General features: G+C 39.7%; 2 protein-coding genes and 3 pseudogenes across 5 annotated transcripts in view; 4 read left to right on the top strand and 1 right to left on the bottom strand.

Moving 5' to 3' along the window:
* Positions 1 to 23,891, top strand: part of LOC144654013 (uncharacterized) — a 71,018-nt pseudogene that overhangs the window by 30,249 nt on the left and 16,878 nt on the right. The gene's annotated exons all lie outside the window — the stretch shown is intronic.
* The window catches only part of LOC144655222 (uncharacterized), a 102,964-nt pseudogene that overhangs the window by 62,415 nt on the left and 16,658 nt on the right, over positions 1 to 23,891 (top strand). The gene's annotated exons all lie outside the window — the stretch shown is intronic.
* On the top strand, positions 2,011 to 7,483 carry LOC144655219 (uncharacterized). Its single transcript, XM_078515443.1, has 4 exons — positions 2,011 to 2,237; positions 4,233 to 4,853; positions 5,292 to 5,828; positions 6,295 to 7,483. The coding sequence occupies exons 1-4, from the start codon at positions 2,042 to 2,044 to the stop codon at positions 6,897 to 6,899; spliced, it is 1,959 nt and encodes a 652-aa protein (XP_078371569.1). The 5' UTR covers positions 2,011 to 2,041; the 3' UTR covers positions 6,900 to 7,483.
* LOC144655235 (angiopoietin-related protein 7-like) lies at positions 7,550 to 10,603 on the bottom strand. The gene is made up of 3 exons (XM_078515458.1): positions 10,509 to 10,603; positions 9,834 to 10,047; positions 7,550 to 9,249 (listed from the first exon to the last, which is right to left on the bottom strand). The coding sequence occupies exons 1-3, from the start codon at positions 10,533 to 10,535 to the stop codon at positions 8,609 to 8,611; spliced, it is 882 nt and encodes a 293-aa protein (XP_078371584.1). The 5' UTR covers positions 10,536 to 10,603; the 3' UTR covers positions 7,550 to 8,608.
* LOC144655217 (uncharacterized) lies at positions 12,004 to 18,986 on the top strand (annotated as a pseudogene). The gene is made up of 4 exons (XR_013571049.1): positions 12,004 to 12,274; positions 14,202 to 14,822; positions 15,274 to 15,810; positions 16,370 to 18,986. The product of XR_013571049.1 is annotated as an uncharacterized LOC144655217 (transcript).

The raw sequence follows: 23,891 nt of genomic DNA, 5'->3' as shown, positions 1-23,891 counted from the left end.
GTTCCATTATTGGACAGAAACACTTAGCTAGCACGAGCTGTTGACGAAATGACTCCTAATAATGACGGAGCGAGCATAGAGAATTTACATGTTGATGATCAAAATAAATAAACGAGTGATTTAATATTTTCCTCGTGGTGTTTTCTAAAAGAAATAGAAAACCCATTTTCCGTATGTCGTGAAGGTTTGGGAGAACACGGCGCGTGTTCCCACAGCATTTCTCGGCGTTCTCCCAAACTTCCACTCGTGTTTCTATTTAGTCAACGAGGTGCAGCCGAATTGACTATCGCTCATAGAAAACGAGGGCGAGTATTGACAGCCAGCGGGCACAAGACTAACAAGTAAAAATGATCAATATATTTTATTTGAAATAGGTAAGGTTCTATCTACTTATCAGGTGCGACATGAAATATTTCATGAATTATAAACTACTCGTTACGGAAATTTTGATGGTAACTCTTGTTACAGGAAGAAGCACAAACAAGGGCACCTTGAGCGGATTGAAGCGCATGTTCTGAGCATGTTCAGGCATTTATTAGTTCTTATAGCTTTGAATTTGATCAGTTCTTACTGACTGCCCTTCAGCTTCAAGGCATTTTTTATGTGAACTCGAAGAATCTGGTGATATATCAATTGAAGATCCCGCGATAAAGAGCGTGCACTTCAGGTTATCGCCTGAAATCTTTGCTAAACGTGCCTCAATCGAACACAATTTAACTTCCATATTTGACCAAACACCGTCCTGTTATTTGTTGATGAACTTTACGCTTGCCGAACTCAACACTAAATATGAATAATGCGTACAATGTGCAAAACACACAAGTAAACTGTTCCGTCCCTTTTGTTCTCGTTTCTTTTGTTTCTTTTTCCTTTTTTCCTCCTGGCGTTGGTCGTCAAAAATAAAAAAAACGGTAAGCGCCTGCTAACTGTTTCTTAACGGCAAATTCGCGCCAGGGCCACTTTCATATTGAGCAACTAATCAGCCTTCACGGAGCACCGTCACTCTTTATTTCCTGCCAAAACTAACACTCAACATTAAAAAGAATTATTCATATGAACCACAGTTACCTCTGACTGTGTATAAACAGAATTGCAGAATCGACAGCATGCATGAGCGTGTTAAAATACGAAAAATGCAGCTTATCTGCTGATTAAACTTTCACCTTCATTTTAATCAACCTTTAATTGAAAAGTTTCTGTTCCAAAAGATATAAACACCGGAATACTTTAAATGTAATTATCTTGTCGATATCATTAGCCACTACGACCTTTTCGTGTGCACGAGAAACACCCATTCAGTGTTGTGATGACCGATTGAAGGCTATTGCAATGGGAATGGGGGGAGTGGAATGGTGGAAAGGAGGTATTTCTTGTATTTGTTTTGGATGAGGTACCGTGAAAGTTTTCCGAGCCCTTACAATATTTCAGACCAAACATTTTAATTGTAAAATCCGTATACTATTCGATTTCTAGAACAGACTCTGTGACTTGAACGCTATTACAGATGTGATACGGTCTTATCATTCTAGTGAATACGGTGAAGCGGTCTTATCAATCTAGGCTGGATAAGTTTCATCTCTGTATCCCGTTTTCATTTGTTGATCAGATTAGTGTCTCTTGAAATCAAGGAAGTGTATCCATGGGAACTGTGTGGATTTTCCCACAAAAACTTATTCCAATTTCAAAACCAAAATGTCAAAATCTCTAATTCTATTTCAGACTCAAACAGTTCCAAAACCATACTCTTAATTTGTGTCAGCACAATACTACACAGCATAGACAGCATATCCAGAAAAGTACTTCTCGATCTTTCTCTGCAGACAAAAATAGGCACTGCATTGCATTTGCAAAACGTTTTTATTTGGAAAACGACCAAGTTCTATCTTGCCTATCTTAGGATAAGCAAGGTAATTTAATTTACGGTCGGCACACAAAGTTATCAAAAAAATCCAGACTGTGCGAGGTTATCATTGCCCAAGGTACAAATAATTTGCTTCAGTTCTGTGTAGATCATTTGTGAAAGGCAGTTGCACAGTTCACAATGACGAGCGCTGGTGGATCTTCCCGCCTTCTTGTGGTTTGCTGTTGTGTTTTGATTACAAGCGTTTTTTTGTACTGTGTTGGTTATGTGAGGCTTGAGTTGGAGCTACGAGCTTACAAGGAAAGACTTGAGGCTCTCGAAAAAAGAGAAAAAGAGTTAGCGACAACGCGCATTCCGCCTGTTCCAGCAACAAACGGTGAGTCCATTAGCTTTAATCGAAGTCTGTTTTTTTAATTCATTATGGAGTGGAACTTAATAGTATTTCCTCGAAAGCACAGTATGTAAACTTGGGTAATCTTAATGTGCGTCTCGCACTTTTTAAAAACAAATCCAATAAAAATGATCGTTTTTCTTGCTATTTCTTTAATCTACTCAATTTGCCCAGTTGCAATTAGTGCCAAAAGAGCTCGGTTTTTAGTCCAGTACATGCCTAAATAGATAGCCTCGAATAGGTAGAGGCGACGTCTTAGTGGCAATTAAAACATGCTCGAAAATTCGCCGTGGTAGTTCTAGCACATTCTTTAATTCATAAAACCCACAATATGGAAACTTTACATTGTTGTTTTGCAAAAGAACTGCTAATAGAAATACATCGGATGTATCCACACGTACCGAGAGAAAACTACTGCAAGCTACTGGAGCGACAGTTTACAAATCACTGCACTTTCTTTTACCTTTCCTATAAATGATAAAAAAATGAAAAGTCAGAATTTACCAAAAAAACATCCTACGATAGTATCCCATGCCTAAAATTTGGGTAAGAACATTTAATTCTCTACCATTGATTTTGCCGTAACCATCTTTCTATGTTAAAAGTGACAAAGGCGTTGCTGTGTTCAACAGTTCTTCAGTTTTTTCGTTTTTCGTCTTGAAGCCAAAATAATCACAAGCTGGCTAAAATTCTGCAGTTCTTTCAAAACTAATGAAAACAATCTAAATGTAAACGAAAAAAATCCAATACAACTCAAGCAACCCCGGCCAACAAACATTACGGCAGTAATCGTCCCCTTCCCAAAAGCTTGATGCTTTCGTTTTGATTTAGCTGCTTCGTGGCCTTAGGTTGCTGAAAAAAAACAATCTGTGGGATCATGGAAGCATATTTTGCAATTTAAATGTTCTGAACGAAAAGGTTTCTTGATGTTTCCTGTCCTCTTCAGCAGTCGATGTCATCTGAAAAGGGCGTTAACGTGCAATATTTCTGTTTCTGTTGAAAAAACAACACGGGCCAGCAAACATTGCCTGAGGAAGCCCTATTCCCAAAAGCTTGATTCTTTGTTGTTTGTGTTTCTAGAAAGACAATCTTTGGGATACCAGAAGGGAAGTTTATCTTTTTTCTCTGCAATCTATGCGAAAAGGTGCCTCGCTGTTATCTGTCACATATTTCCTTCAGCGGTCCATGTTAGCTGGAAGGGGCGTTAATGAGTCATATTTGCTGGGTAGGGTTCTCTTCAGAAAGTAACAGAAATAGAAATAATCTGTTGGTTTTATCAGCGCAGAAGATTTCTAAAAGATTGTTAACAGTAACCTAAAATGACCAGAAAGTTTCTAGAAATCCATGTCGTTATCAATAGCTGCAAAACTGTAGCCTCAGGCTTCGTGTTTTGAATTCCACTTAAAAAGCAATTTAGCTATTTCAATCATCGACATCTAATCCCAGATTAATTATCGATCCTTGACACTTAAAATGTTCTTAGACTTGAAGGCAGTATTATTAGTTGGGACTTACAGATTATGCCCTTTTTAATTCCATCTCACTAAGGTCTTTGATTGAATTTCTTGAGCTCGGATTTAAGGCGAGCGCCCGGTAGATATAAATGATTCGATTATAAGTTTTTCAATTCACATTTTTTACAACTTCTGAAGGCAAATCGGCAAGTGATATAAACTCAGTGAGCGTTTAGCGAATGACACGATTTAAGCAGTTGGGGGAAAGAAGACTGGCAAAAAAATATCAATGTTTTTACGGGATGCGAACCCGTGACCTTCGTGATCCCAGTGCGATTTCCTGATAAATAATATAAAATAACAAAATAGAAATATATTGATTTAAGTTTCTCCAATGTCGATAAATAATGGCTGCTAGCTGTAGAACCCTTTAATACCAAAGCAAACAGTAGAAAATTGGCGTATTTCGCATATGTCCGGTCAAGAGTCAGAATCATGCTAACCCTTTTTACTGCTTTTTGCAAAGGAATTCGCTCCTCAAAAGACGAGTCACTCAGATCTTCAGCTCAGAAAAGGGACCCACGAGATGTTGAGTCCTCCAAGTCCCCCAAAGGAGACAACGGCGTTCTGGCTCCAGAAATACAACAACAAATCACCAAATCCGTCTACACTGCAACGCAAAAGATCTGCACTAGCCAAAGTCAGATTTGCGTGCAGGGACCTCCGGGAAAGATAGGACCACAAGGACCACAGGGGTCCCCTGGATATCCGGGTCTTCGTGGACCCCCTGGGATAAAAGGCCAAAAAGGTGAATCTGGAGAACCCACCTTGCCTACTCCGACTTCCCTGCAGCCATTCAGGGGACAGGCGGGGGATGTTATTTCCGCCCCTGAGATTGTGGTGACGCCGGCAGTTCGGACCGTTGCCCTGGATCAGTCCGCCGTGTTCAAGTGTTCCCCGGAGCGAAATGTTGACGCGACAGTGTCGTGGTCCAAAGAAGATGGTTCCCTCCCCACCGGGAGATATTCCATCATCAAAGGAACACTTCATATCAAGAATGCGACAGTCGGTGATAATGGAATGTACGTGTGTACAATTCGTACTGACCAGGGGACCGCACAGGCTTCTGTGACGCTTAACGTCCAAGGTAAATAAACTGAGGTTTCAATATCTCAGTAGAAAAAAGTAAAAAACCAAATAATTGCAAGAATACAAGATCTCGAACCTGATGTTTCAGCAGCAGGCCCTATTGTAGCTTACTGACAATAACAAATTTCTCGTTCCTCTGTGTACAAATTTTATATATATAATTGGAAAATGATCACGTAGGCTTCAAATTTAGCATAGGTATTTACACGAAAACTGCAGCAAATTAGGCTAGGCCAAATATTGAAGGCATGAACGTTTTGAACTCTGGTCTTCTGAATTGGACAGTAGTTCTATCAACCGTCAATCATATTGGGCACTTGTCCACGTACTGTCCAATATGGAAAAATTACTGGATATTTACTTGAATATTATGAGTATTATCTGCTTCTATATATTGTTTTATATACAAATTGAAATAGAATCTTTCTCGTGCTAGCTCGTCCTCTGATCTCCCTTCCTGCTGGACCGATATACGCCGAGAGCGGAAAAGATGTCAAGCTCCCAAAGTGCCGGGTCATCGGATATCCCCCTCCGGTGGTATCTTGGACCAAACTCTTTGATCAACTTCCCAGTGGAAGAGCAACTGTCCAAGGTCAGACCCTGACCATAACAAAGACAGACAAGAAAGACGCAGGAACATACATCTGTACTGCTACCAACGTCATGGGTACATCGCACGCCATGACAGCTCTGATAGTTAACGTGGTGCCTCAGTTTACAGTCAAGCCGCCAGACAAGATAGAATTTTATCACGGACAGACAGTCACACTGAACTGTTCAGCAGACGGACACCCAGTACCCAGCATCACGTGGACACGATGCAAAGGAAACATACCAGAGGAACGCTCTCAAGTGGAAGATGGACAACTGAAGTTAAACAGTTTGACATCTAAAGACAGTGGTACTTATATCTGCTCTGCACGGAGCGAGTTCGTTCATGTGGAGACTGAGGTGCAACTGATTGTTAAAACCGGTAAGTAATGTACACATGCTTTATCTCCTATAGAGAAAATCATAAGTGTATATGCCTTCATTTGTTTCGTTTAGTTTCTTTGTTTGTTTCTTTTATTCTTTGAATGTTGAAATTAACTCGTTCTCTTCGATCCCTAAGGTTAAAACTCATTTATTTCTGTCAGTTTGTAGTAGACTGTTCTCTTGCGTCCAGTTCTCTCGTAATTCTTTTCCCGCGTTCAACGGTCGAAGAAAAATACAAAAAAAATGAAGGGCTGTGAATAGTCCAGTTTGTTAAATATTTTAATTTTGGGCATTTTTATTCAAGTCATAGGTTGACTAGATCGCATGTACTCTATATTTATGTTAGCCACTTCTACATTTTGATAACTTTGTTGTCAGTACTAATAGTTCTTGGACAAGACAGCTGGAGTATTAGCCCAACATTCTGCATTTCAGTCATTCATTTATTCATTTTATTTCTTTAGCCCGAGACTGCGCCGAGCTGTTTTCCGCCGGCTTCAAGAAAAGTGGAGTGTACACAGTGAACCCAACAAACAAAACCAGTTTTGAAGTGTACTGTGACATGAAGACGGATGGCGGTGGATGGACTGTCTTTCACAAACGCTTCAATGGGTTCGTTGGATTCTACAGGGGCTGGGACGAGTATAAGAACGGGTTTGGTGACGTCAGAGGAGAGTATTGGCTTGGAAACGAAAAGATTCATCAACTGACTGAGATTCCGAGTCAGCTGCGAGTGGAAATCAACACAACATCCAAAGGAAATAAATACGCCAAGTATAGTAATTTTACGGTCACTAACGAGGCATCCAACTACACGCTGTTTGTTGGTTTCTACTCTGGCGACGCTTATGATCAACTTACCAACACTCATAACGGCATGGCTTTCCCTACCAAGGATCAAGATAATGACAAGCAGGCTAGTTATAACTGTGCGGTAAATTACAAAGGTGCTTGGTGGTATAAGAGCTGTTACAGTTCTAATCTGAATGGTAACTATGGAGACAGTAATTATGACTGGAGCTGGTCGCTTAAGGGGAGTGAGATGAAACTCAAACCCAAATCTTCCTGATCAATGCAAACATTTTTGAATAAAAAAGATCCAAAAAAGGGAAAAGAAGGAAAAGAAAACTGACAAAACTAAATTGTCCTACATTATCTATGAATTGCTTTTAGGCTCTGTAGAACAAACGCATGATTTTGAAGTCGTCGCTGCTTTCAAACGGTCGCCTTCGACCTTCAAGCGGTCATATCTTTCTTGTTCACGTTTACTAGCAACTCGTCCCCAGAGTAACGCGCGCACTTCCCAATTCAGTTGCAGAGAAAAGAGTCCTTGGGACGAAATTTGTTGATGTATAGTCTAAGATAAGAACGCAAAGTCGCATTCTTTTTTCTAGGCCTTTTAGTGTGGTACTTTTTTCTTAATAGCTTATATTTTTGACGCACATGGAGTTTTTAGATTACTGGACGCCGGTTTAATTATTTGTAGGAAAAGTTTAGAAATCAGCCTAAAAACTTTCCACTTTCCTCACTGGCATCTTTTGTGGTAGTACAATAATAATAAAAATGGTTTTATACTGAATAATGATTTATTTTCATTGTATTCTTTATTAAAAACGGTGCCATGCAGGAGAAAAACCAATGAAAAATAAAACAGCAATCGTGCAATTCTTAGTCTAAATTGCATTGTCCTTCTACAGTACGCGTTTCTTTCGTCCGTCACGCAATATCCTTCCTGCTCCAAACTAGCCTGCGAGCAGACTTGCGTTTGCGGTCACACCCGCGACCGGTGAAGCCACAAAAACTGAACGAGTCAAAGGAAAGCCAGCTTGCAAGCTAGCCCCAAACAGGAATAAGGTTTGAATGACTAAGAACTTCCGAGATCATCGGGTTTGCACTCAACTGGTCTACAGAAACACAAGATTGAGAGAAATCACAACCATTGGGTGTGAAGCTACGGTCGGTTCTCAAATCCCTAACCCTATTTTCTGACCAAAATATAAATTAATCTCGTAACCTTTTTAGACCGCACCCTAACTAACCCAGTACTTCAAACCAACTTGGTGTCAAAATTTGACGTGCACTGTTAGTGTTTTACATACTTCATGCACTATTTCAGGTTATAAGGCAAATTTCAGAAATTTTAGGGTGTTGTTTAAAAACAACTCATAAGCCATATATTTTAGGGCGGAATGCGTTCAAATGACGTTCATCCCTCTCCAGGAGCATTGACACAGCTGTACCCTCTTTTTGCCTTTCATGAAAATATGATAGCCAAACTTCGAATTAACGCTTCATGTTCCGTGACCTTAATTTCCATTATTTTGGCCCCAATTCTCGATACAGTCCAGACGTTCTAATCTCCCAGGAAAAAGCATTCATTGGGGTGGAAATCTACCGGTATCACTGAACCTGTGAAGAACGCTATAGATTTTGCTAGATTATACGCCTAGTGTTGAATAACAAGTTTTTTCTTTGTGTTTGTCGCGTTAATTTCCTTCACTTTGAAATGTCACCCCCTTATTCGCGTTAATTTTCTTCATTGGGAAGTAATTTTTCCTTCCGTTCGCGTTAATTTAAGTCGCGTTAATTCCAAATACCTTAATTAATTATAACACAAGCGTTAATTTCCTATAATAAGGTTGTTTCCAATACTTGGCTGATTTCTAAAATTTGTTGGTTATCATTACAATATATACAAAACTTCAAAAATTTGGCACAAACAAAACGACTTCTGTGAACATAATTAATAGTCATTATGTTACATGTGACAGGATTTCTTTACCCAAACGACTTTGGTCGAAGCATCATCTGGGAAGTTTTCATCGTCTGAAGGCTGTTCTTCCAGTGATACCACACTATTCCTTTAGAATCCTTTCTTCCTGCTCCCATATACTGTCCGTTTAGATTCGAGTCATGGCAGCTTTTGTACCACCATGCGCCCACGCTGTTCACTGCACAGTTGTCGTTCCTGTCGTCATTGTCACTGTCCATAGTGGTGAAAGTTGAAGCGCTGTGATATGACAGTGAATCTCCTGCATTTCCCGAGTATGATCCGACGGTAAGTTGGTATTTTGTCGACTCGCTCCCGACGCGGAAAATGCCATATTTGGCAAAGGCCGTTGCTCCTTCCCAGTCCGACACTTCCACTCGCAAGACTGAAGATACAGCATTGGTGAGCCGACTGATTTTATCGTTTCCGAGCCAAAATTCCTTCTTAAGATCTCCGAAGCCACGCTTATAGGTGTCCCAATCACGGAAGAAGTTCGTAGTACCGTCCAGTCTCCTTTGAAACACCGTCCATCCTCCGCCGTCAGTGTCCATGTCACAGAAGACTGGAAACGATGACTGATTGTCAGGATTGATCGTGTACACACCGCTAGTGCGCACGCCCGATAAGTACAGTGTGGAACAGTCACGTGCTAAAACGAAAATACAAAAAATGTTCTATACCTTCTACTTTTTAATGCTTTTAGCCAGTTCCAACACAATTTTCCAGGTCGACGACAACCCTTTTTAAAATGTGTTTGGTTTTAAATTTTTTAACCGCAAGAAAGCTCAGGATGGGTTTAGCTGACCCTTAGCTGACAGCTGATTAAACGCCCTTAAACTGGCAACTGAAAAAAAATCCCGAAATTTAACAGATCAATCTCGTCTTTGTCTCAATATCCTGACAGATAAATGATAATTTGCAGTTTTCCCGGCCGACAACTGCAAATGGTCAAATGAAATTAAAACTGAAAACAAAACAAAAATGCCGGGGCCGAAATTTTGAGAGGCAATTCTTTCTCTGCCTCATCATTCTGACTGAAAAGCTCGTAAAAAAAAATTGGCAACTCGCATTTCATTGACAAATATGCTCCCCCTTCCACTTCACTAGAAGTGATAGCTTAATTGAGAAACACATTGTTCTTTGTTCGTTAGTATTATCACTCAAATTGGTGAAGAATGTGGGGATTGACTATAAAAAAGTCTAATTATTATCAACAAAACTTCACCAACCAACCTGTCTTAACAACAAGACTAAACTCTGCTCGTTCCCGGAAAAGACTACTGGTTGCCACGCATGCGTACTTGCCCTGATCGTGTGGCTGTAAGTCCCGGATGGTCAAACTGTGATCTGTCGTCTCCAGTCTCTCAGTCGGAAGTTGCCCTGTACATATAGGTTCCCAGGTAATTGTGGGTTTAGGGTCGCCAGAAGCAGTACAGTTAACAGTCACCTGTGATAAGTCAAACCAATGAATAGATCATGCCCTTTTAGTTTTATTTAGTAGTTCATACAGTATGATCGTCCGGTTGAGAGTATTCTTCTTTTCAGACCTTCTCTCGCCCGGACGATCACACTTTGCGACCCACTAATACTCCTGGGTTCAAACCTTTACTGTGTCCAGTAATTTTATAACCTGCTCATTAACAAAATGCTAGCCATTACCAATAAACTATCCGTTTTAGTCTATTCGCTTGAACTACCAAACAGTTTTGACTGTTGTTATTCCTTTATGTTTACTCCTGTGTGTCCCAAGTCGACACAGTCAGTCGTTTAGTTGAGCAAGCGTCCCGATAGCGTCCCCTAAGTGTCTAAACACTTATTGACGTTAAAAAATAAGCCTGTGAGCATGCAAAAAATCCTACAGTTATTGTAAAATACCGCTCAACTAAGCAACATCCGCCGGGCTCTTACCGAGGTTCCCGCAAATTTTTCCACCATGGCCTGTGGTGTAACAAGGAACCTGGGTACCACTGTTACCACGAGCTGAGTGACCGCCCGTGATGAGCCTCCATTAGGGGGGTCCGAGTATCCCGTATTCCATTAGTTTTTAGCCTAAATATCCCCCGTATCCCTATAATTTTCTCCCCAAATATCCCGTATCCCTGAAACCCCTAATGGGGCCTCACTGAAGATCCCGCGATAAAGAGCATGCACTTCAGGTTGTCGCCTGAAATCTTTGCTAAACGTGCCTCAATCGAACACAATTTAACTTCCATTTTTGACCAAACACCGTCCTGTTAGTTGATGATCAACTTTACGCTTGCCGAACTCAACCCTAAATATGAATAATGCGTACAATGTGCAAAACAAACAAGCAAACTTTTAGTAACGGTCAGAAGCCTGCTTACACTGTTTCTTAATAAATTCGCGCCAGGGCCACTTTCATATTGAGCAACTAATCAGCCTTCACGGAGCACCGTCACTCTTTATTTCCTGCCAAAACTAACACTCGACATTAAAAGAATCATTCATATGAACCACAGTTATCACTGTCTGACAGAGGTGTGTATAAACAGATCAATTATTTTTTGCAAAAAAACTAAGGCACTCGTAGAATCGACAGCGTGCATGTGCGTGTTAAAACACGAAAAAAAATACAGTTCATCGGCTGCTTGTTTAATTAAACTTTCACCTTCATTTTTATCTCCCTTCATTGTCAAGTTTCTGTTCCAAAAGATATAAACACCGGAATACTTTAAATGTAATTATCTTGTCGATATCCTTAGCCACTACGACCTTTTCGTGCGCACGAGAAACACCCATTCGGTGTTGTGATGACCGATTGAAGGCTATTGCAATGGGAATGGGGGGAGTGGAATGGTAGGAAGGAGGCATTTCTTGTATTTGTTTTGGATGAGGTATCGTGAAAATTTTCCGAGCCCTTACAATATTTCAGACCAAACATTTTAAATGTAAAATCCGTATACTATTCTAGAACAGACTCTGTGACTTGAACGCTATTCAGACAGATCTGATACGGTCTTATCAATCTAGTCTGGATAAGTTTCATCTCTGTATCCCGTTTTCATTTTTTGATCCGGATTAGTGTCTCTTGAAATCAAGGAAGTGTATTCATGGGAACTGTGTGGATTTTCCCACAAAAACTTATTCCAATTTCAAAACCAAAATGTCAAAATCCCTAATTCTATTTCAGACTTAAACAGTTCCAAAACCATACTCTTAATTTGTGTCGGCACAATACTACACAGCATAGACAGCATATCCAGGAAAGTACTTCTCGATCTTTCTCTGCAGACAAAAATAGGCACTGCGTTAAATTTGCAAGACTTTTTTATTTGGAAAACGACCAAGTTCTATCTTGCCCATCTTAGGATAAGCAAGGTAATTTAATTTACGGTCGGCACACAAAGTTATCAAAAAAATCCAGACTGTGCGAGGTTATCATTGCCCAAGGTACAAATAATTTGCCTCGGCAGTTCTGTGTAGATCATTTGTGAAAGGGAGTTGCGCAGTTCACACAATGACGAGCGCTAGTGGATCTTCCCGCCTTCTTGTGGTTTGCTGTTGTGTTTTGATTACAATCGTTTTCTTGTACTGTGTTGGTTATGTGAGGCTTGAGTTGGAGCTACGAGCTTACAAGGAAAGACTTGAGGCTCTCGAACAAAGAGAAAAAGAGTTAGAGACAACGCGCGTTCCGCCTGTTCTGGCAACAAACGGTGAGTCATTATTTAAGTCTGTTTTTTGTTGAATTCATTATGGAGAGTAACTTACATAATTATTTCCTCGAAAGCTATGTAAACTTTTCCGCTCTTAATGTGCGTCTCGCAGTTTTTAAAAAAGGCCAATAAGAATGATCGCTTTTCTTGCAATATGCCAAAAAAACTCGGTTTTCAGTCTGGTATACGTATATGCCAAATAGATAGCCTCGAATAGCTAGAGACGACATCTAAGTTGCAACAAAGACAAGGTCGAAAATTTGCCGTGGTAGGTCTAGCCCATTCTTTAATTCATAAAACCCACAATTTTGAAACTTTATTCATTGTTATTTTGCACTGAATATAAATCTCGGATGTATCACACGTACCGAGAAGACACGGAAGCTACTGGAGCGACAGTTACAAATAGTGAACTCTATTTTACATTTCTAATGAGAATTTTAAGAATAAGAAAAGTCAAAATGTATTGAAACATCCTACGATAGTAGCCCAGGCCCAAAAATTGGGTAAAAACTTTTAATTTTTTTACCATGATTAATTTAATGTAAAAAGTGACAAAGGCGTTTCTGTACATGTGTTCAACGAGTTTTCAACTCAAAGCTAGACCCGAAATAATCACAAGCTGGCTATAGCAATTTTCTCATATATTTCTTTTAAAACTGATGAAAACATTGATATCTAAAATATAATATATAAAGTATATTTTCATGGTTTAATCGTTCAGCCACTGCAACTAATGCATGATTTCTGTTTTAAGAAAGCAACCCCGGCCGAAAAATATTACCAATAAACGCCCCCTTCCCAAAAGCTTCATTCTTTCGTTTCGTTTTTGCTTCGTGGCCTCAGGTTGCTAGAAAGACAATCAGTGGGATCATTGGAAGCAATTTTTTCAATTTAAATAATCTGAACAAAAAGGTACCTTGCTGTTTTCTGCTCTCTTCAGCAATCGATGCTGTCTGAAAGGGGCGTTAGCGAGAAATATTTCTATTTCTGTTGAGAAAGCAACCCCGGCCAAGAAACATTGCCTGTGAACGCCCTGTTCCCAAAAGCTTGATTCTTTGTTGATTGTGTTTTTGAAAAGACAATCGTTGGGAGAAGCGGAAGTTTATCTCGCAACGAAGGGGCCTCGCTATGATCTGTCACTTGTTTTCTTCAGAAGTCTATGTTAGCTGGAAGGGGCGTTAACGAGTAATATTTGCTGGGTTGGGTTGCCCTCAGAAGCAAGAGAAATAAAATTGTCTATCAGTTTGATCAGCGCAAAAGATTTCTAGAAGATTTGCGGGAAGTTTCTAGAAATCCTGGTCGTTATCAATAGCTGCAAAATTGTAACCCTAGGCTGGGTGTTTTGAATTCCACTAAAGCAATTTAATTATTTTAATCACCGACATCTAATCCAAGCTTAGTTATCGATCTTTGACATCTTAATAGCTTTTACTCTTGAAAATAAATTTAGATAAGCCCTTTAATTCGAAAACATCTCACTAAGGTCTTTGAATGAATGTCTTGAGCTCGAGTTTATAACGGGCGCCCGGAAGTTATAAGTAATTCGATTATATGTTTTACATTTATTTCTCCACAACTTCTGAAGGTAAACGTCACATGTTGTTAACTCAGCAAGCGTTAAGCAATAACACGATCCCTAATGTGATCCCACCAATTTAAAAAAATTGGGGGAAAGAAGCCTGGCAAAACTTATATTAACGTTTCGACGGGATTCGAACCCGTGACCTCCGCGATCCCGGCGCGATTTCCTGATAAATAAAATGACAAAAAAGAAATTTACGTTTCTCCAATGTCGTTAAATAATGGCTGCAAGCTGTGGGATCCTTTTAATACCAAAGCAAACAGTGAAAAATGGCGTATTTCACAATTGTCTGTCCAGGACGTAAGAATTATCATTTTAACACTTTTTACTGCTTTTTTAAAGGAATCCGCTCCTCGAAAGACGAGTCAGTCAGATCTTCAGCTCTGAAAAGAGACCCACGAGATGTAGAGTCCTCCAAGTCCCCCAAAGGAGACAATGGCGTTCTGGCTCCAGAAATACAACAACAAATCACCAAATCCGTCTACACTGCAACGCAAAAGATCTGCACTAGCCAAAGTCAAATTTGTGTGCAGGGACCTCCGGGAAAGATAGGACCACAAGGACCACAGGGGTCCCCTGGATATCCGGGTCTCCGTGGACCCCCTGGGATAAAAGGCCAAAAAGGTGAACCTGGAGAACCCACCTTGCCTACTCCGACTTCCCTGCAGCCATTCAGGGGGCAGGCGGCGGATGTTATTTCCGCCCCTGGGATTGTCGTGACCCCGGCAGTAAGGACCGTTGCCCTGGATCAGTCCGCCGTGTTCAAATGTTCGCCGGAGAAAAACGTTGACGCGACAGTGTCGTGGTCCAAAGAAGATGGTTCCCTCCCCGCTGGAAGATATTCCATCATCAAAGGAACACTTCATATCAAGAATGCGACAGTCGGTGATAATGGAATGTACGTGTGTACAATTCGTACTGACCAGGGGACCGCTCAGGCTTCTGTTACACTCAACGTCCAAGGTAAATAAACTTTAAGTTTCAACTTTCTCAGTAGAGAAAAAAAAATTAAAAAAAAATTAAACCCAATTATGAAAAGATCTCGAACCTGATCGTTCATCAACAGGCTCTACTGTGTCAATAACAAATTTCTCGTTTCTCCGCGCGTCTACTATTTTATTTAATTGGAAAGTGAACACGTGGGCTTCCAATCAAGTCTACGACTATGTACTCTTTAATTAGAAAATAATTACACATCACAAAAATTCTGAAAACTGCAAAATTTTTTTAATCTGGTTTTCTAAATTGGGATGTAATTCTCTCACCAGTCTGATATATTGGGCACTTATCCACGTACTGGGAAATAATTGGATATTACTTGAATATTGTATAGGAATGTAATTATGAGGATTATCTGCCACTAATGTATATTGTTTTACACACAAAATTAAAATAACAACTTTCTCGTGCGCAGCCCGTCCTCTGATCTCCCTTCCAGCTGGACCGATATACGCCGAGAGCGGGAAAGATGTCAAGCTCCCTAAGTGCCGGGTCATCGGATATCCCCCTCCGGTGGTATCTTGGACCAAACTCTTCGATCAACTCCCCAGCGGAAGAGCGACAATCCAAGGTCAAACCTTGACCATAACAAAGACGGACAAGAAAGACGCTGGAACGTACATCTGCACTGCTACCAACGCCATGGGTACATCGCACGCCATGACAGCTCTGATAGTTAACGTGGTGCCTCAGTTTACAGTCAAGCCGCCAGAGAAGATAGAACTTTATCACGGACAGTCAGTCACACTGAACTGTTCCGCAGACGGACACCCAGTACCCAGCATCACGTGGACACGATGTAAAGGAAACATACCAGAGGAACGCTCTCAAGTGGAAGGTGGACAACTGAAGATAAACAGATTGACGTCTAAAGACAGTGGTACCTATATCTGCTCTGCAAGGAGCGAGTTCGTTCATGTGGAGAGTGAGGTGCAACTGATTGTTAAAACTGGTAAGCATGGTTCTTCACTTACACATACATAATCTCATTATCATATATTTCTAACTACAACGTATTTTCTGTTGTTTCTTTTTTCTTCCTTCCTTCCTTCCTTCCTTCCTTCCTTCCTTCCTTTCTTTCTTTCTTTCTTTCTTTCTTTCTTTCTTTCTTCCTTCTTTCTCTCTTTCTTTCTTTCTTTCTCTCTCTTTTTCTTTCTTTCTCTCTTTCTTTCTTTCTCTCTTTCTTTCTTTCCTTCTTTCGTTCTCTCTTTCTCTCTTTCCCTCCTAGTTCCTTCAAATTATTCTTTCGTTGTCTTTCATTTTGTTTCTTCCCTTTAATTTATACTTAATTTCTTGTCTGTTGGTATTCATTTGTTGATTAAGTTAGTTGTTTTCTTGTTTTGTGTGTCAGTAATTAGCTATTTTCGTCGAATAAGAGTCTGAATATAGTATTGAACTACACTTAAAATAATGCTTTGAATATTCTATTCACTGTTAGTTGGACAAGAAAAGCAAGCACCTAAGCAAGCAAAAAACATAACAATCACTAAGTTTTTTCCCTTTTTTCTCAGCCCGAGACTGCGCCGAACTGTTTTCTGCTGGCTTCAAGCAAAATGGAGTGTACACAGTGAACCCAACAAACAAAACCAGTTTTGAAGTGTACTGTGACATGAAGACGGATGGTGGTGGATGGACTGTCTTTCACAAACGCTTCAATGGGTTCGTTGGATTCTACAGGGGCTGGGACGAGTATAAGAACGGGTTCGGTGACCTCAGAGGAGAGTTTTGGCTTGGAAACGAAAAGATTCATCAACTGACTGAGATTCCGAGTCAGCTGCGAGTGGAAATCAACACAACAAGCTATGGAAATAAATACGCTAAATACAGTAATTTTACGGTTACTAACGAGGCAACTAACTACACTTTGTTTGTGGATTTCTATTATGGCTCAGCAACGCTTATGATAAACTTACGTATCATAACGGCATGGCTTTCTCCACCAAGGACCGTGATAATGACAAGACCGGTGGCAACGTTAACTGTGCTGTAAGTATACCGAGGAGCTTGGTGGTATAACAGCTGTACCGGTTATAATCTGAATGGTAACTATGGAGATAGCTCTTATTATTTCTGGTACTGGTCGTCTCTCAAGGGAAGTGAGATGAAACTTAAACCAAAATAATCTCCGTGATTAATGTATTTGTTTACTGAACTGATAGCTAAGAATCGGCCAAATTTTTAACTGTTGACCGAGATCAAATCACCCCGCTTTTGAACTGATAGCTGAGAAATTTCAAGTTACTTTTAGCTGAGATTGATAAATTTTCTCTGAATATCTTGTGGATATCTCTCTTAAATAGGCCACTTTTAGCATAGTTAAACCCTGACGGTAACATTACCATCCGATTGAAAGTTTGCGTTACTACAGTTGCGTGACCAGAACACGGCAAGACTATAGCGACTATCTTCCCGACAGGCCAATCAGCAAATGAAACAGATATCACGCACACCAATTCGGGTCGCAAGCATTTCCGTGCTTGAACAGCAAGGTCATATGCAGGAAGAGTTTTACGGGCCTATCTTTGATTGGATTTTTAAGGCATGTCAGATATTTCAACTTTTCCGATGTTCATTTTCTTGTTCAACAGTTCCAATGTAAAAGGACGTTATTCCAAGGAACGCAATTTTTTTCCCATTTTGGGCTTGTTTTGGGAGGTGGATGAACAGGTTCGCGGATCAAGGGTGGATTTTTGCGATTCATAGAGCGGATACGCGGATTTCGAACATACGGCGGAGTGCGGATTAGCTTAGAATATTTGCCCGGATTCCGGACTCTTCATGTCAGGAAGTTCGGATCGTAGATACTTAACGAAGTTCGGATCACTTTGGTCGGTCTTCGTTTGTATGTTGGCAGAATTGTAGCAGAAACAAGCAATGAAACAAAACTTCTTAAACGATTGACATAAATAACAACGTCTACTATCCGTTGCAGTGAAACTATATACCACACAAAGTTTTCAAGTACTGTGGATTCAGATTTGAACGAAAATAGTGGCGGATTGACGGATTTGGCCAAAAAATAGAACGGATAGGCGGATTTGCACTACAACTTATTTACATTTTATGGTGAAATACACTTCGTCTATTTTTGGATGAAAAAGAATGTCTATTATGCAAGGCCTGTGCGTGCAATAAAAGTAGGTGATACATAAAATGATATTGAATATTAAGGTGGCTAAATTCTTCGGAGCCCTGCAGAAACAACCATATGTTCTTCGAAAAGCTTCTGGAAGTCTTCGATACTAATTATGCGTTTGAGATTACTTAAAGTTACAAAAATGAAAAACTCAGTAAAAAAATAAGTGAGATTTGTCGAAATTAACTGATAGCTGAGTAGAAAATTTAGCTGAAAGCTGAGAAATGGCCGATGATTTATGATAGCTGAGAAAATAATGGCCGAAAATTTAGCTGACAGCTGAGATTCCAGTAGCCCCATCCAGACCCTCTTTGCTAGCTAGGATATCCCCAGTTCAAACAAGGACCTTGAAAGAACTAGGACTAAATTAACTGTTACTTTAGTTAGTGTAAGTGGTTTGTAAACTTGGAGATCGCAGCTGTTCTTTTGAATGGTTGCGCAATAAGTGACTATTTGCTAGGGGACAACTCAATGACTGCAAGGACAAAAAAGAAAAAAGACCCGACAAAGCTCAATTGCTTTTTTTATTAATCGTTCTATTAGTAGGGTTTTGAAATTGTAGCTCTTTTACGGTCGAACTCTGATCAAGCAGCTATATGTTTCATTTATTTTGTGCTTTCTCTTAATGGCTTTTAAAAATAAACAATACATTCTAAGAGGGGACAAGGTCCTTGAACATCTCTGTCAGCTAGTATTGTATGGTTGAAACATTTCAAAGCAGGATCGAATTTCAGACAATTTCAATTTCAGTTTCCTAAGAAACCTTTTTATTGCATGCATCTTGTAAAGAAATTGAACTCTATAAATTTTAATGTAATGTTTTTTCTTATCAATTAGTTTTCATCGTATTGTTATAATTAGTTCATTGTAGTGTATTAGTCTTTTTAGTTTTAGTGGTGTTATTACTTTTGATACGCATATCCCTTAACAATTATTTCCCGTGTAGGTCGCTAAAATGAATGCGGTTTAGGAATAAAGTCTGTGAAAATACATGGAGTAATAAGACTGCTATAAATAACAGAGCGAGCCGAACGATGTTAGAGAAATGGGGATTGTGTTTGATATAAACAACTAAACAACAGTGAGTGGGCGGCCATGCTTTCAATTTGGGGTGGGTGTGAGGCACGGTTATCAAAACCTTCACCATATTTTCAGATACAAACAACTAAAAAAACAGAAAGGCTGAACGTACGGTTATGTTTCGATTGAACTGTTATAATTTCCAATATTTAATCAGGCACGGCCTGACTTCATCAGGGAATGAATAACTAAAGAAAAACCTTACAGTTTAAACAACCAAGACAAAAGATAATAAGATAACAATTTAAAAATAGCCGTTGAAATTAAATCAACGGATAAACAAACGTACGGTCAGCCTTTCTGTTTTTAGTTGTTCGTATCTCTACATTTTCCGATCAGATCCACCATGATCCGGAAGTAAGTGTTCACATTTTCAGACCGAAAAATGACATGTTTATCGTCCTCATTCATTTTAGAGCGCAATATATTTCAGACCACCTCAATGTCAAAATAATATGACCAGACTTATACTTTGTATCCGTGACTACTCATACCCTGCTGTTACCCTGCCTGTAAGGAAGACACACGCTATTTGGATGTATTTCCCTTTTTTATACCTCCCTAGTAGGTATAACAACATGCAGAAACTGAACTCTCTCCATTGGTTTTCATGAACTTATGACAGACGATGGATAAAAATGGCTAACAGCAGCAGTTGTGCTTTGCTGCTGAAATAATCAATAATCCCATAGGCGTACGGGCACCTTCGGTCCCGGGGGGGTGGGGGGGGGGGGGGCAGAGACCTTTTTGCCCGAAAAAAATGGCATGGGTTGAGAGCCGAATAAAGAGGCATGTAAAATGAAAAATAAAACATGCATTGAAACAGTTGTGTACAAACTTTACCTGCTTGCTTAAGTTCTTAGATTAATTTTGTGGCGTTATCCGAAGGTGTCAGTGAACTGAATCCTTGTTTTCTCCCATTTGAAAGTAATACAACAGCATGTAAAACATGCAGGAATGAATGGGTTTTAAAACATTTCGTTGAAAGTTTCAAGCTACCCCTTAGAACTAAACATTTGGGTCGAAAGCATTAGCTTCATCACAATTATAACCAGCTGTTTTAAGATCTTGCACTAAATCCACCGTGCACAAACGCTGAAGCTATGGAAAAGCTGATTGCAACTGATTAAAACTGAGGAGTCAGTCAGAATTTAAGAGAAAAATCGAACATGATTATAGCAATTTGCGAGAGGAAACGAACGCAGGTAAATGAGAAATTTGGACTTTTGAACAACAAAGTTAGGTATATTTCCAATACTTTTCCTGTTGATGTAATTCGTTTTGAACGTAATGTTGACTAGACTTTTCGGATTATTCAAGCTTTCTGCCCGAATTCTAAACATTTTGCCCGAAAAATTTTGGCACTGGGGGGGGGGGGGGGGCTACAGCCCCCCTCGCCCCCCCGCCCTCGTACGCCTATGAATAATCCCTTCCTTTCCCTTCAGTCCCCTCACCCTGTCCTCGCTCAGCTGTAAAGAGCATGTTTACAGGCTAGGTATAAGGGTCTTTTAATGTTAGTTCTGGTAGAACTAACATTAAAAGACTCTTAAAAGAAATTTCTAGAAACAGTAAGGAGAATCAAGATTTTGAAATTGGGAATGACAGGCACAAAACAGAAGAAAATATCACAATGCGACAAAATGTTAATAAATTTCGTTTACGAACTGTTTACTACCTATTTTACTGAATACTCCTATGACAGGAAGAAGTACAACGGAAAGTTATCGGTGGAATCAAGCGGATGTTATAACGTTAATCCTTAAGTTCCTTAAGCTCGGTATATGATCAGTTCCTTACTGTCAATCGGGATAATATTGGTAATAAATGGTTGAGGAATCAACCTTAATTGTGGGCACTTAGCCTGGACTTAAAGTTAGCTTTTTTTGAAAAGCCCTCTTAAAACCATTCATGTTAAAAGATGTGAGAAACAGAGACGTTTTTAGTAGAAATAAGATTGACAAATTCTTCCGCTGAAATTGGAAGGCAGGCAGTTGACCTGTTTTGACCAAAAGCCAAGATATACTATAAATTTTGCCCTCAAAATAAGGTATCGAGTTATTTACTTCCCGTATAGCTAAGGCTCTGCCTTAACTTGCCAAAGCTGGGTAAAACTTTCCTCAGATGTTAGATATCACTGTGCCATACACAATGACGAGTGCTGGCAGTAGCGGATCTTCTCGCCTTCTCGTGGGCTTTTGTTGTTTTATGACTTTAATCAGCGTGGTTTCCTACAGCGTTGGTTTAATGAGACTAGCATGGGAGTTAAGAGCTCACAATGAGAGAATTCTGGCTCTAGAAGAAAACCAGCAGAAGACAACAACAGTTCCATCACTGGACGAAAAAATGGATTTACTCAAGTTTGAAAGTTGAGCAAATATGACGCAAATTTGGGCATCTATCTTTGCACTAAATTTGCTCAAGTTGTAAAGTCCATGTAAACACAAATGTTTGTATCTGATGAATTGTTGTGCAAATGTGACGCAAAGATGACATTTGCTCCTTATTTACCTCACTTTTGCTCGCAAGGCAAATTTTTAACTTTCATATTCATTTGTTAAACATTTGCCTTCTGTGTATAAATTACACGTTTACTACTTAATGCAAATTCAAGTAAACACTGTGCAAAATAAATTGTTTGCACTAGGTTTACATCACATTTGCGCGAGATACAAATAAGTAACTTTACGGTCAATTTTCTCGGATTTGCCATACAAGCAAACGTGTACATTTGTTATAGATGTGCGCATGTGTCAAAGAAATAATTTTGCCTCAATTACGCTCACATTTGTTAGGGAGTAAATATGTGAATTAACCAAATATTTGCTACCGAGGCAAATGTTTAAATTCAGTTCACTCAGGAGCCCATGGTTCACTTTAATTCTTCTTAATATTTGCTCTCTTTGGAAAAACAGTTTGTTTCAATGTTTCGTGTTTTCACATGCGAAAAGCAAAGTAGCGGGAACGATGAGTGGCGGCTGTATTCGCAGGCTATTCCCCAAGCTTACGATAAAATTTTCAATGATTTTTCACGTATAGATCAGACTTCGACCATCAACAAGGATCCGCCTATAGGCTTGAAATCATTATCTCCCTACCATGAAAACATGACGACCTAACTCTGTTATGTTCTGGCACATATCCCACTTGCGGAGGAAACCTATATATAGTATACTACAGTGGAAGCTCTCCAAGCGAACCCAATAATAGGTGGTCATGCATCTCTAGTTATGGCTGCAATGGTATAACCACACGGGTTTTTGAAATCTTAGTTTTTGAAAATCATTTCTGTAAGCAGGCAGTTATAGTTTTGAATTCTTTTTTCGGCTCATGGGTGGCCATCGACAGGAGCTTCGATGGTTGTCTGTTTACTGCCATTTTCACTATTTAGACAGAAAATTAATCGTTGGGTTAATCCCCACCACCCAGCCATCCCCACCACCCAGCCATCCCCACCACCCTACTCTCCCTTGTTTCTTTGGGTCTTATCGGACTGACTTGTGGGCAAGTTATAAGCGTTGATAAGTGTGATGTCATATGCGGTAAGTCCAAGTGTGTATGCCCATTAAATGGGCGTCGATAACTTGAAAGCGAGGCATTTATGCTAGCTCCTAAATTCCCCCTGGTATACGCAGGACACCCAGTATGTGTACAGGACACCACTTGAAATTAGGAATGCGTTCTCCTTCGTCGAACGCAAAAAGATCTGTTCCTGATAATGCCAGGTGCCTCTGCCTAAATTCAAACAGGACAACAAAAAACTGCTGGACAAAGGCCCAACAGTCAGCTCATTTTATATTTCCGCCTCTATAAAGTAACCACTGCTTGAAAGTGGAGTAAGGGATTTCAAAAAGTTTCCATTACAGTAGTTTATGATACTCATGAAGAAAGTGGAAAGCTGAATACCAACAATAACATTCAAATTGTTCAATAATTCGTTTTCATTATTTCAACTGAAGGACTTGATCATTTCAAGAAAAAATAATAAATTCTTGTTTATTCTTATTCTTCGTTGTCACCTTTGGGCTAAAAAACATGGTTTCATCAGTAAATCCTCAACCGTTTTTTTTTTTTCTATGCGAAGGTTATGTCTATAATAAAAAGGGTTTCAAGAAAATAATAAAATAATTGCTTGCTTATTTATTGTCAATCATGATTGGTATTTACATTGTTATATACAGTTGAACCCCGGTAACTCGAACTCTGAAGGGAAGCGAAAAACAGTTCCAGTTAGCGGGGTTTTCGAATTAACCGAGTAAAAATGACTGAAATGTGGGTCCAAGGGAAATAGAAGCTAGTTCGAGTTAGCAGGGTTGTTCTAGTTATCCGAGTTCGAGTTACCGGGGTTCTACTGTAGTTTTCACTGACTGACTAAAGACGACCACATCTTGACAGTGGGCTTCCTAAAAACGACCACATTTTGAAAACCCAATAGTGGAAACTACAGTAGAACACCGGTACCTCGAACACGGATAACTCAAACAACCCTGCTAACTCAAACTAGCTTCTATTTCCCTTGGACCCACTTTTCAGTCATTTTTACAAGGTTAATTCGAAAACCCCGCTAACTCGAACTGTTTTTTGTTTCCCTTCAGAGTTTGAGTTACTGGGGTTCAACTGTATGTAACAAAGATGACTGGTCTTTCCTTTAATGGAATTCTATTGAAATTGTCTTAATTTATTAAAGCATCCACTAAGAGAATGAAATTTTATCTGCTGGGATTCGGTTCTATCATTAACCTGTGAAAAAAGGAGTCATTGTTTACTGATGTAACCAGGGGAGAAACAGGGGTTGTCTAACTGTTTTAAGAGTGATGCTT

This window comes from Oculina patagonica, chromosome 5 (assembly GCF_052425735.1).
Source record: "Oculina patagonica isolate OP01 chromosome 5, crgOcupat, whole genome shotgun sequence".
Lineage (NCBI taxonomy): Eukaryota > Metazoa > Cnidaria > Anthozoa > Scleractinia > Oculinidae > Oculina > Oculina patagonica.
Note: the sequence above shows the minus strand (reverse complement) of the source record. Positions and strands in the feature narration are given on the sequence as shown.